The sequence below is a fragment of the Chamaea fasciata genome, unplaced genomic scaffold (genome assembly GCF_029207755.1).
Source record: "Chamaea fasciata isolate MVZ Bird 193981 ecotype frontalis unplaced genomic scaffold, bChaFas1.0.hap1 SCAF_2, whole genome shotgun sequence".
In the NCBI taxonomy this organism is placed as follows: domain Eukaryota; kingdom Metazoa; phylum Chordata; class Aves; order Passeriformes; family Sylviidae; genus Chamaea; species Chamaea fasciata.
The window spans coordinates 77911092-77924735 of NW_027094087.1; the positions used below are offsets into that span (position 1 = coordinate 77911092).

At 35.9% G+C, this 13644-nt stretch overlaps 1 protein-coding gene across 1 annotated transcript in view; it reads right to left on the reverse strand.

Annotated features, from left to right (window-relative positions):
• The window catches only part of NALCN (sodium leak channel, non-selective), a 238087-nt gene that overhangs the window by 186654 nt on the left and 37789 nt on the right, over positions 1–13644 (reverse strand). Inside the window, exon 7 of the mRNA XM_066176413.1 lies at positions 2904–3058. Coding sequence (XP_066032510.1) covers positions 2904–3058 — 155 coding nt within the window. The remainder of the gene's footprint in view (positions 1–2903; positions 3059–13644) is intronic.

Below are 13644 nucleotides of genomic sequence, written 5' to 3' on the forward strand. Positions count from 1 at the left end.
TTTTGGCTATGCCAGTAGCAAATAACGTGGGAAATTATGACCTTAAATTCCATTAAGAAGAGAGATTCACGTTCTACTTTAGGAAAATCTTCCTAAAAGGACAGACAATGAAGCAACGCAATAAGTTGCCTGGAAAGATTATGAAGTCTGCTTCTCACCAGAAGGAGATGCCTAAATTATCTTGACAAGATGTCTTCAAGCCATGCTTATCAGTAGTCTATAGCTATGTTCTTCCTCAAAAAATATGTATATACTTAAATGGAAACATACATAAACCAGATAAATAGAACACCTCAAAACTAAAAATAGAAAACTTGGGAAATAAATCTATTTTATTTACTTAAATAAGTACCAAAACTTGCACTATCATCTTTCCAATCTTCATCCTTTAAAGTCAAAGCCACTTATAAAAATGGGACCAGGGCACAGCCAAAATCAATGTATTTTCCAAATATAAAGCTACCTAATTGTCATATTCACAATATTAAAAACTGTATTTACTTTTATCTGATTAGGACAGTTTGGTCTTCATCCAGTAATAAAACTGGAAAAATCCCACCTTTTTCCTTTCAAGAGAAGAAAAATAACAGAAATTATCAAATTCAAATATTCACAGCTTGTACTTATATGCCACAAATTAAGAGTTACTAATTATACAGTAGCTTCCAAACTGCATGCTGTTGTGATTTTTGTAATGATAGATCTGAGGATCCAACAGGAGAGGCTGCATCATAATATCTGCAAATGAAACACCAATGAATGTACAAAAAATAGTATAATTACACAGAAAATATTTATTTCATTACTTACCTGATAACTAGAAAACAAAGGTGCATCACAAAATGGATATTTATAAAATATTGATGAATTTGCTGGTTATAATCCTGTTTATAACAACCCTAATTTGAGGAAGCTTATTTTTTTGGGAAAGCTTCTGTATTTTACTCAGTATTTTAAAGTTTAATTATCAGTCTTCAACTGATATTCAATTTAACTTCTGGCTGCTGTTCTGAGAGCTATTATATCCTGGTTACCGATTTCTAGATAAAACAATTTATCAATTACAAGTCTCCTAGGTCTGTTAGTAATCTCTGAGCTTTGAAATGCAATACTCAAAAATACATACTGATAAGGCATAGATAGCACTGTAACTCAGGAGACCAGAGCTTCAGTTCTGGTTTTTTAACCTGTTTTGAAGGCATCTATGGACAAACTATTCCACCTGTCTTTGCCACCTGCCCTTATCATTAAAAACAAGTTGGCCTCTTTTATTAAGCATTCTGGTTGTCATTCAACTCTTCTACCCATTGAAGCTTGTCTAAGACATTGCAACTACTTTTCCCTGGTGACCAGGCAGGCAGATAGAACAACACCCTTCAATGCCACAAATTTTTTTTTCTCAAAAGATTAGAACGGTGATTTCAATCTGAGGCCTAATTATTCTGGAAATACCCCTATCTCATGCTCTCCTCCCAAACTACCTGGAACTACAAAACTTGAATGTGGATGGTTTTAAGTTCTACTGTGAACTCAGCCCATGTTCATCCAGGCATGACAGCAAATCTGAAGGTTGACTGAGAGATCAGACAGGATTATCCTTTGAGATCTACAGAAGAAAAAAATTATAGAAAATTTGGTACTATCTACGGTGTTATCTATCGAACAGTACTGAACAAACAGTATGCTGCTGACTCTCAGAAGGTACAGAATGGTGCTTGGCTGAAATCAGGTTTTTCTCCTTTTCTCACAAAAAAAAAAAAAAAAGGACACAAATGGCAATTTTTGTTCATTAATTACGAGGTACCACAGAATACCTGTAGCAGTACTCTGAGACTTCCTTGTAACTCTCTGGCTTATTGTGTATATCCAGAAACCTGAATATTCAGGAACTGAAGCAATTTCAGCCACAAAGGCTCTCAAGACTAAAAAAAAATTTTTTTTATTTCAGTCATTCAGTCATTAAACCTTTTCATTACCTTCAAATTCAGCTGAAGCCAGGATAACAGTCTGCAGCTCAACCCAGAAAAATGAAAAGAAAATAACCCAAAAAAACTTATCAGAGTCAAAGCGATGCATCAGAAGGAATTCAGCCTGTGGGTATGCTCTATCTTTTGAAGGTACTTCCCTGCCTGTCCTGAAATGAAAATTTACAGCTGCAGGCTCCTGTTGGACCTTTGTCTGCTCAATAAATGTGAAATAACCACAATACTCTGACAGAGTAACTGCATATTTTCCATCAGGACGTGGATCTTACCACAGCTGCCCATGTTCTTGCCACCTTTCCTGCTTTTGTGTTCTACACTCATATCCTCATGGGCGTGGCACAATACATTGCAGCTGTCAGAGAACGTATTCTCCTGGTAACTGCAGTGTTTCGGACAGAACACAAATTGCACCTGTATCGCAAAATCTGCCTGACTCTCAAACACTTTTCTGGCTGCTCTGACTTACACAGTTTGGATCAAGAATGCCACAGATACATTATATCATTTTTTCTCCTATCTTCTCCTTAGTAACAAGATGATTATCAAAGTAATCCTAGATGAAAAAAAAAGATTTTTTTTTCATGGGAATTACTACTAAAATTAGACAAACAGAAGGGATTTTATGCTGTAAAATAAATCAAAAACAAAACAGAAATTAGTCATCACATTTGCATACTGGTGATAATCAACAGCTGACTCCTTATAAAGACATTGTTTTAAAGGTATTTAAATCCTGGGATGTAAAAATATATCATAACTGCAAAGCAAATAGCACAGCTCTTTCTGGCATGTGCTCTACTTGAGTAGAATACTGATTGCACTTGATGCCTTTTTAGCACGGACATGAACTATCTCTTCCATCAATTTCAAAAACATTTTTAAATGGATACTGAAATGGATTTTACCAGTAGGACAGACCTATCTCATTAAAGCCACTGTAGCCCAGCTCTTGCCTGCTTAGTCCCAGATCTTCAAGGTCCATGCATTTAAATCCAGGTGGGCACTGGTAACCTTCTTCTAGCTCTCTGGAACAGTGGGTGTCTGGGATAGCTAAATTATTCCAGGTTACATTTCTGTGAAAAATAAAAAAATTAGGTTGTTACATAAACACCGTTCATAGCAAAACTAAACATTTGAAAGTCAGAGGACTAAAGTGAGAAGTTCATCAGCTGTTATTTTTACTATCTGATGTTTTTTGGTATACACTATTTTCATTAAGCACTTACTGTAAAGGGCAAGCTAACACACTCCTAAAACTTCATCCTTATGCAATGACAGTACAAATACTACTGGCAGAAATTTCATACAAATGCCTAGAGACCCCAAAAAATGGAGACTCTACAAGAAATGGAAGAGTTAACATTCAGCTGCTCCAACTGCTCTTTAATGCAATTTGAAGACAATGTCTCAGGCTCCTTTGCAGATCCTGAGAGTATGTTCAACTGCAGTCAATCCTCTGACTTTGACTTACAAAGGCATTACCTGTGCCTGCTTTGACTCTCCTTAAAAGGATCCTTGTGGATAACTTGTCACCAGAGTATGTATTCAGCTTCTTGTAATTTGGTCAGGACACGTTTCCACCACAGGTGAAGGGTCACGGGAAAGAAGTCAAACCACTGCATGCAATTAGTATCTAGGTGCTGCTGTGACTGTAACAGATCTGACTTACTTTTAGGTCAGTCCAGTAATGATTTGGTAGAAGAGGTGAAAAAATTGGAACTGGTTTGAACTGGTTCAACCTGATTTATGTAAGTGACAGTAACATTTTTAAATAGAAAGGTCATGAGACAAGGGCCAGTGCCCCAACACAATGTCACAGCATTGGCCATTTTTTACTGTTGTCGAAGGCTGAGCATCACTTGTTTCCCAGTTTTTCTGGCAGCTGTGGATGAGCTGCTGGAGGCTTTGTCACACTGAACCACAATGGGATTTATGTAGGCCCAGTGCTAAGGGCCATAGAAGCTAAAAAGAGAGGGAGGACAAGTTTGCTGCTGTCTCTTCTATTAAATATATGCCTGTGGCATGGACACATAAATATGGGTTATCCAAGTATTCCCAGACTTTGGGAAAGGGAAGCTCAAGTAGTTGATTCCCCCTAATCACTTACAATGCCCAGTTAATAATCACAATACACAGTCCTTTTTGGGGTGACTGATCACCCCATTTTCCCAGAAGTAGTGTAGAAGCAGTTTTGCTAAGAGGTAACCTTAGCAAACTACCCCCTCCACCCTGAGCAGGTCCCTGCCAGGGTCTGCAAAGCAACACAGCACAAAAGTGGGGATTCATGTTACTTGTGCTATGGGGCTGCTGAGCAAACCAAAGAGAAAAAAGGTCCAAATAAGGCTCCAACTCTGCTGAAAGTGCACACAGCTAAGCAACAACTGTTTTTCTCCCTGCTTGTATTCTCTTATCCAGCATATGAAAACCCTGATTTTTGGTTCAGTCCTAGGGCAATTTCAAATCAGATGTGAAAAGCTAATCACAGTTAGTTCTGGTCTGAGAAAAAAAAAACAAACAGTCAGTGGCATTTTCCATTCATGTTCAGGTTGATTTTGACTTCCTGGTTACAGCACAGACTTTTGATATAAAAACACACAAAATGAATTGCTGAAAGTTATGAAAAAAATGTTATAGTATTCCTTCTGTTATCCTGAGGCATCAACCAGTGTCTTAAAAGACATAATTTTAAATTATCTTGCTTGTCCACAGAAAAGGTGAAATTTTCAGCTTGCCCTTTAATATAATTACTATCTTATTGTTCTTCTGAAAGTCCTTTTTCCTTTAATCTAACTCACAGATGCATTTTGACAACTGAACTGGGTGAACAAAAGCTTTAATTACTTTTTTTTATTGCTTTTATGCACTGCATGGAATAGCATTACATTATTTGAAATCTGTCAGTGTGAAACCAAAGCATCCTACAAAATTTTTCCTAGGGAATTATAAATGCAGAAAAATAACAAGTGTGGCATATATCCCTTAGTCATTTCTTTATGACACCAGAGAGACATATATGTCTGCATGGATGCACACACGGACATGTAGAGTTCCAGATGGAGTTTTAAAGAACACCCTGAAATTTAGCAGTGTGCTTAACTAAAAACAGATACACAAGCATATGTGTATTTGTTCCATGTCTGTAAACATGCTCAGCACATGTCACTCAAGTATTTAAAAATTAATCTGTTCACCCTAATTCCTTTAAACTAGAAGATGTTAATCCATACCCAGTTGCATGCTTTATGGTAGATCTATAATACTTCCATCCAAAAGCCATTACCATATATAGGATTAAGATAAAACAATATTTTATATGTATTTTTAGAAATTAAAATTAATTCCTTGGCTCAGGCAAATTCAGAGCCCCAGCTACTGGTAGCTAATGAATTACACACTATGGCTTGCATTAGAAAATTCCTCAAACCCCAAGAGGCCAGCAGCATGAGGGCATATTATTAAAAAACGTTGCTGGCTCTCAATCACTGCAATGCAAAGCATTCATTTAAAGTCCTTCATTTAAACTAAGATAATTATTTTAATTTAACCCCCTTCTGAACGGAAAAAAAGTTGTCTCTGCACACTGAGTATGACTTAGGCTAAAAATGGAGAGTCTCTGCTTATGATACCTGTACAGATACAGGCCTTGTTGGATCACTGTCACTTGACAAGTGGTGCTCTGCCTCAAGACAGTAAATAAGCATACACTAGTACACATGGACTAGAGAATATTAGATATCTACAAGTGGCTAGATTATCACCAGATGTTTTCAATATAAGATGATTTAAATGTTATTCCTTTATAGGCCATACTCAATATCAAGTACTGAGATGCTGATTCAGCACATAACTCGTTTTAAGCATCTCAGAAGTTCAATTAGGCAATGTGCTTAAATGTCTTCCTGAACAGGGCTCCTGGAAAGATTAATGAAGAAATAACTCATCCCAACAGACCAATAATACTCCTATGCAGAGTATTCAATGTCTGTAGAACGCAGCATCAACCCAACAGGCGAGCTGAGAAATTAGTTCTCCACAGGAATGACAAGGATGCAGAAGGAGATAATTGACTCCACCTCACTTGATAGGCATCCTTCAATAACAAGATTGTTGCAAAAGACATAGGTCTGTTACTCTGACACATTTTTAAGTGCCTGAAGAGTGTTATGATTGCATACATATGTACACCACAGGAAGGACCTGAATTCCTGTCTCTTGGGAGTACTGTGCCTATTTTCCATTGCATCTGTTACAAAACTGGTCTTTAAATCACCATGTGCTCATGTGAGAACAATCCTTCTTTTAGCACCTTCTCCTTATTAGGGGAGTTCTTCAAAGACAGTTTTTCACACCTTAAAAGACAAATTACTGTGGTAGCTTCTAGCTTCCTGTTTTCTGCTAGCCTGGCTTTCTCTGCTGAAAATAGAGATGGGGAAAAAAGGGGATTTTTTTTTTTTTTATTCTGGTGTTCTATTAATTTTCTAAGATATCATCAGAAAGCCATTCAAAATTAAAAAGCTTCTTGTGTAGTTTCCAGATCCAGAAAATCTAAAAAATACCCAAAACAAAACCTAAGAAGTATACTTATTGAGAAAGTAATAAAAAATCATTTCAAACGGTTGATTAGGTAAAGAAGTTAATAAGTAAAAATGACTTAACTGGAGCTGAAGGATTTTCTGTATTCGTTAAAAGGAACCCTATGTCTGTCCCTGTACAAAACCAGGCACTACCCAGCTGCTGGAGAGCTACTATATGTTAAAAATACTCTAGCAGACATACAAAATGGCTGGTAGATTATGAAGCAAGTAAGTAGCAACCATGCAGCCTCCAAAGAGGGAGCAATACATTAGCTGGGGCTCAGAGGAATTGGCACCGTGTTCTGTGCTATCCATTTCCATTAGTGACCTGGGGGACCCTATGAACCCAGCTTCATGAAAATCACGCCAAGCATATGATGAAGGACAACAAAAACCTTTGAGAACAGAGAAAGATTATGCAGTTCTGTAAACTTTAAAGGTTAGTCTCAATAACTGTGATTTAATGTCAATGAAGGAATTCAGAAAGTGATAGAACCTAAACACAAAATGGACACTGTTGTATAGAAAGTACTAATACAGAAATAAGCTTAGATCAAATAACTGATAAAAGATTTGTCTTTTAGATATCAAGAATTATAGTTGTTACTTCTGCTAGACATCTAACTCTGAACATGCAATTCCGAAAAAAAAATAATCCGTTCCTTGTTTCAGAAGGGATGCTTCTGCTTTGCCATATTGCCAGAACACAAGGAAAAAGCACCAAGCTAGTGAGACTGTAGCAATAAGCTTTAAATAAATCCAGAGAACTCCGTGGTACATCAAAGTTGTTCCTGAAGCTCAAATTAAATGGATGCTGGGGTAGGATCTCTCAATAAATGCATTCTGATGAAGTAATACTGTGTTTCCACACTGACTTTAAATAAATCATGTGATGAATATTAATATACTGCTCTCTTACATATATAGGTCAATGGTATCTAATTAATTTGTCTTTATTCTGAAAATCAGGGTGATCTACTACCATGAAACAGCTTCCCTGCACCATTCAACACAATTATTATAGCCCATGAACCTATTTTTTAAGGCATTAAATTTTATCTTGTATCAAAGATAAAGTATCAAAGATATTTTATGAAATGAGATGTAATTTACAAGCTGAATTCATAGTGGGAAAGTAAGGTCAGCTTTGTCATGAGCAGTCTTTTTTTAATAATGTTTTGGAGTCTTTTTTGAAACAACAAAATATAAAAGCAAAATATGTACAGATGTATATTAATGGTAGTGGAACGTCTCAGGTCACAAATCTGATATTGTGAATTCTAATTGCTAGGGTAGCAAATAAAAACTTCGTTTTTACAAATATATTTCTAATTTATTGAATCATACAAAAGAACAGATTTTCACACCAAATGCTGAATAAATTGTTTAGTCACCAACACTTCACATTCTAGATTTAAAGCTCCCTCCCACAACTGAGTCCATGCAAATAGCCAAAACTTGTAACTCAGTTTTATTTTCCTCCCACTGATTACTGGTGCCTTGGGGATGCCTCATGGTAGTCCTCAACATTTAGATGCTGATCTGGGAGGTTGTAGGTCTCTGAGAGCCCTGTATCCTACTTGAGTGTCTTGGATACATTAGTAATACCAAATGCCTGCCCATGGGTAAGTGCATCAAGTTAAAAAAAAAAATTGCACTTCTTATGATCAGCCAAGTCATCAGCCTTAGTTTGTTTTCCCCCTGTACCTCCAGCCAGTTATAGAGCATATAACGTTGTTCTCCAACCAAAACACTTTCCTTAAGGAGGAGGATTTACAGAGATAAAAAGAAAAAAATACTCATGGCATAACTGTAATTAATGGCTGCAATTTTGTACCAATAAAAAAGAGAGAATCTCCGATTAAGATTCTTATGACAATATTATACAGAAACATTGTGCAAAAGGGAAGTTTTAAATTACTTTTCTAATTAGAATTTATCCTCTCAAAATCTCAGATAGTTCATGGCTATTACTATACACCTGATGATACCATTAGGTAGTAAAAAATATTAGAATTTTTATTTAGCATTCCAAATTACATTTGTTTTCAGAAGCTCTGGGAACTTGAAAGATAGGAAGCCTAGATGGAAAATTGCTTGCTTTTTTACCTGATTCCTTGCAAAAAGTAAAATGGAGAAAGGTTAAAGTTTATTTTTTGCATAGTGACCATGAAAACAATCTAGGCACCTAGGAAAATTTCCTTTGCTTTTTCCTTTTAAATGTGTCTCTTATTCCCAAAGCCATATCTTATTTCTTAAGGTGCTCATCCAATCAAGTCCTTTTCTCCTTCTCCTTCTCTAAGTGGGAAACTCTGAACATACAACTGCTGTTAACAGATGGCTCCTAGACTACTTCCTTACACTAGTGCTCTTTTTACAGGCTTAACAATAATAACAGCTGCTCCTGCACAATTGTTAGAATAATTATAATATTGTGCTATAATAATTGCAACAGCTTTCTAATGAAGTTTTCTATTTACCATTTTCATAACTGTTATTCCATTATGACCTCAGCTTAGCAAGGGCAATATTAATGAATAAATCACTGATATTTATATATTTCTAAAATTTGTAGTAGAAGCTCATCATTATGATTGGGCATAATTTTTTTCAATGTGCACTCGGTGTGAGTGAACTCTCCTGTCACTGTCATCAGACATATGTAATTGTTAACTTCAGTGAAATGGCACCATACCGCAATTGAGTTCTACTGATACATCTTCTAATTTCTGCAGAAAGAGATGGCAGCTTAGAACCATGCTGCCACTGGAGTCATTACAGGTTCCAGAGAATCCTGTAACTGTTATCCAGAATCACTGGTGAAAGCAGAAATTTCAGGTAGTACCTCTCTGTTTTCAGGACTACAGATTAGTTTAGAATCCTTCCTCTGACATTTTATAATCTTAGCATTCTCAGGGGTCATTTTTAAATGTTATGTTTTACTTTTGGTCAAATTTAAATCGAAAGTCTCATGTACCATACTTTCAGAGCCAGTTTCCTGGTTTTAAATCAACAACAAAATCTGTGTTATCTTTTAAACTCTAAGTGTGAAAACTTCATCCATATTTAATGTTTCTCATAATTATATCTGTAATTATAACTATAAAGCTTTCAACTTTTCCTGGTAACAGATTGTCTCTTATATCTATTCATTACTTTTATCACATTAAAAGATAAGATAGGGTATGCTTAAAGACTCATGGCTTTATGAACAACATAAACACAAAGCTTAAGCTTTGGCAACATTCCATATTTTACATTTTAGCTTGGCAAACACAGCTTCTACTAATCAAGAATTAGTAACTGAGAAGAATATCAGACAGCATCTGCTAGGGATAATTATATTCAAATCAACAAGCCCAAATAACTGAGGGCATCTCTTCTATTAATTTTTAATAAATCTTTAAATAGCAGGGAAATTCCGGAAGAATGCTAATGTGCCATTAATTTTTAAAAAACAGGCAGCCCAACTGCTTAGCCTGACATCAAGCTAGACAAAAGAAAGAGAAAGCTGATAAAAAGTCTAATTGGTAAAGAGTAAAGAACATTAATGTAATAAATGGCAGCCAGAATGGATCTAGAGAAAATAATTCTCATCATAATAACATGATTTTTATAAGATTATAGATTTGTCAAATAAAATTGCCTAGCTTGGACTTTGTAAAGCAATTCATTCAGTAACACATGACTGATTAAAAAGCTGGCACTATGTAATATCAATAAAGCACCAGCTAAATGGGCTGAAAACTGATTAACTGACATGTCAAAAAAAAATACTTGCCAGTGAAATAATCACCATGATCTACCAGAATCAATGAGGCAGAAACATATAAAATAAGGATAAAAATATAAATAACAATAAGAATAAGGCATTATGACAAGTTATCAGAATTATTTGGTCAACTTGATCAAACAGACAAACCAAATGTCATTTAATAGAGCCAAATGCAAAGTTATAAACGCAGGATCACTGAAAGCAAATCTTATGGCTCATGGCCTATGGATTAAAAGGGGTAACAGGATGGAAATACTGTGTTACAGAATATAGGTGCCACATAAAAGTTTGAGATGAGGGGATATAACAAGGCATCCTCTCATATTGGTCCCAATAACATCATGACAAGAAAAAAACTGCTTCCCCAGACTGTACACACAAAAGCAATAAAGAATTAATGTTCCTCTCTGTATGACACTCATACAAATTATGGAAAATATTACATACATATTTTTGATCACAGATTAGTATTTGAAAAACTGAGGAAATCATAGAAAAAAATGAAAATGACAACACTGATGAACATGGTTTGCATAAAAGACCTAAAGAGATAAATAGTGTTAGTTTATGAAAAAGCATATCAGTGCTTCAATTGTTGTAAGTGGATTCATACAGAAAAAATACTAGGAATTAAGGTTCTCTGTAATCTGGCATAAAGAAGTATAATAAGAATAGAAAAGCCAGTTGAAGACAGACAAATTAAAATGATGAAACAGGAACATTTTTTAACAGTGAAATGTTTTTTGTAAGAAACAAGAATTTCCCTTGCTTATGACTGTTCTGCAAACTAGTCAAGAATAGATACACACTAAGGAGAGAGACTGGATTTAGACACAAGGTATAAGATTTCACAGAAGAGAAACAAATTGAAGTCTTTCTAGATGATCCAATAGGTACTTTTAATTTTAAATTCAATATATAGATACTGTAATATTTTACTGCTGCTAATATATTTTCTTTCAGCAATTTTTCCCGAGGTAACTTTTTTTTTAATATCTTGCAATTCAGTTTAGATCTTTTATTCACTATTTATCTGTTCAGGCTTCAGTATTGGGGAGTTTTTCACAATCTTTAGGGTCTAAGTTGGAGTACGTGGATAGAACTTGGATATTCCTACTTTTTTTTGGCCAATTTTACGAGAAGAAAATTATTTACAACTTTATTCAACAAATTAAGAAAAGTAATAGTCTTACTTTCTTCTCCTGCCCATATTCATTAATAAGGCATCATTACATCAGACTGCCTATGACATGCGGCAGCAACACTGAGTAAAATTTGGTTTGATTTTGATTGTAGTTTTCATTTCACATGTAACCTAAATTAGAATCTAAAAATGTACCTTTGATATTCCTTCTACTGCTACTCATTGCACAGGAATTTTGAACAGATTAAATTATTGACCTTGTCTCACACTTCAGGGTGCAAAAGTTCAAAAATGCAATACCTCTTCGCTGAACCCCTAGAAGGAACTGCAAAAGTAAAGACTGCAGCTCTGATGTCCCGACTACCCTACCTCGTTTTAGGCAATGAAGACACAGAGAGAGAAATACATGTCCAGAGGTACGAGGTCAGTGGGTTCATCCACACTCCTGAGGAACCTTTCTCTCTCTGACAGCCAGAGAAGAAATTCAGGGCATTTACGTTCCTAGCACAGGTGCTAACATCAAAGTCAGATGATTCTGTCCACATGGCAGATCACTTATGTTACACAAAGGCAATACTGTCATTGCCCAAATGAAAACAGGATGGTTATAGCTACTCAACAAATTTGACAAGCTATTGGTTTGAACACTTGCTACTGGCATTAGAGGAAATCAAATTCAACTTACTCAGCCATTACGTTTCAAAGTAACAAAGTCACTGAAGTTCGCCACAGAAAAATGAGTAAAAGAAGAAATATATCCTATGGATAGTGCTGAAATGTACATGCAGGCGCTAGGAAAAAAAGCTCAAAAAGAAAATTTCAGAAGTTCCAGTATGCATTTGTTTATAAAGTAGCATGCACAAACAGTACTATTTTGAGATTTCATCAAATTCCTCGACATAACTCTATGACACCCCATTTTTGTGACTGCAACAATCAGTCATGATGGAGCTGAATCCAAATGGCAATTGCACGATATGTACGCTAATGCAAAGCTTGTTTCAGAGACATCAAAACCACACGAATTAATGGCATTTACACAGTGAAGCAGGCTGTCATTCTAAGTGCTTAATATACAAGAAATAAACAGGAAGAGTTAGAATCAAATCTAGCTAGCTTGCATGAATCTGCATGTCACTGAGGTATATTAAATTACTTATTTACAAGTTGAAGTGATCTCATCCATATAGTACTATTGTAATCCAATACAGTATTTATTTATAGAATTAAAAAGAAAGAGTAAAAAAACCCTCTCTTGTTTAAATTGCAAAATCATAAACTGAAATGTATGAGACAACCTAAGCTGAAGACTGTATCCAAGTTCATTTTAAAGTATGTTCAGGACCAGGTCAAAAAACCCTAAGGTTATGTTTCAGACTTCTCTGGATGAAATACAGAAAAATATTTTCTAAGGTGCTGTCTAACCACCATGGGGAAAACACAGGGCCAATAATCTGCATTATAGATTTTAAAAATCCCAAGACTGAATCTGGGAATTACTTCCATCAAAGCCTACAAGCACTTTTGGATGCCTCACCCTCAAAGCAAAATTAGCTACAACCAGTGAGTGGGGGAGGTTTTCCTGACTCTTTCTTTGGACCACTGCACCATGCAGTTTTATCTTACTAGACCTTTTTGTTAGGCACCAGACAGGGTGATCTTCAGCATGACAAAAAAAATACTGTCCTGAATCCAAATCTGAACAACATGCAAAACCAATTCCTTTTTAAAGGTTGTGTTGCAAAGTGTCAAGGCCACACAGAGGATGCCTCCATCAAATGCTTTTACACATGCCAGTCACAAACTTCTGTAGTGGCAGGAGATTTGACTAAGCCCAGCAGAAGGGGCTGCTACCACTGAGCACCTAAGAAAAAACTTTCAACAACATCCAGCTAGCTCGAAAAGGAAACAATTTAGCATTTGGTGACTGGGCATCTGATCGGGCCCATCTGCCAAAGCTCTCACTTTTCCTGGGAGAAAGCAGCTTGATATATCCATTTGATAGCATGGCTGGTACTCAAAGCAGGCAGGAAGACTTATTGCCACAACTGGATCGCTATTTTATCTGGAGAAAGGGCTTCTCTCTCAGGGCATTAAAAACAGAAGTATCATCAAAATATGCAGCTGCAGACCTACAGTAAGGTCAAATAACTTTTTCAGGGATCT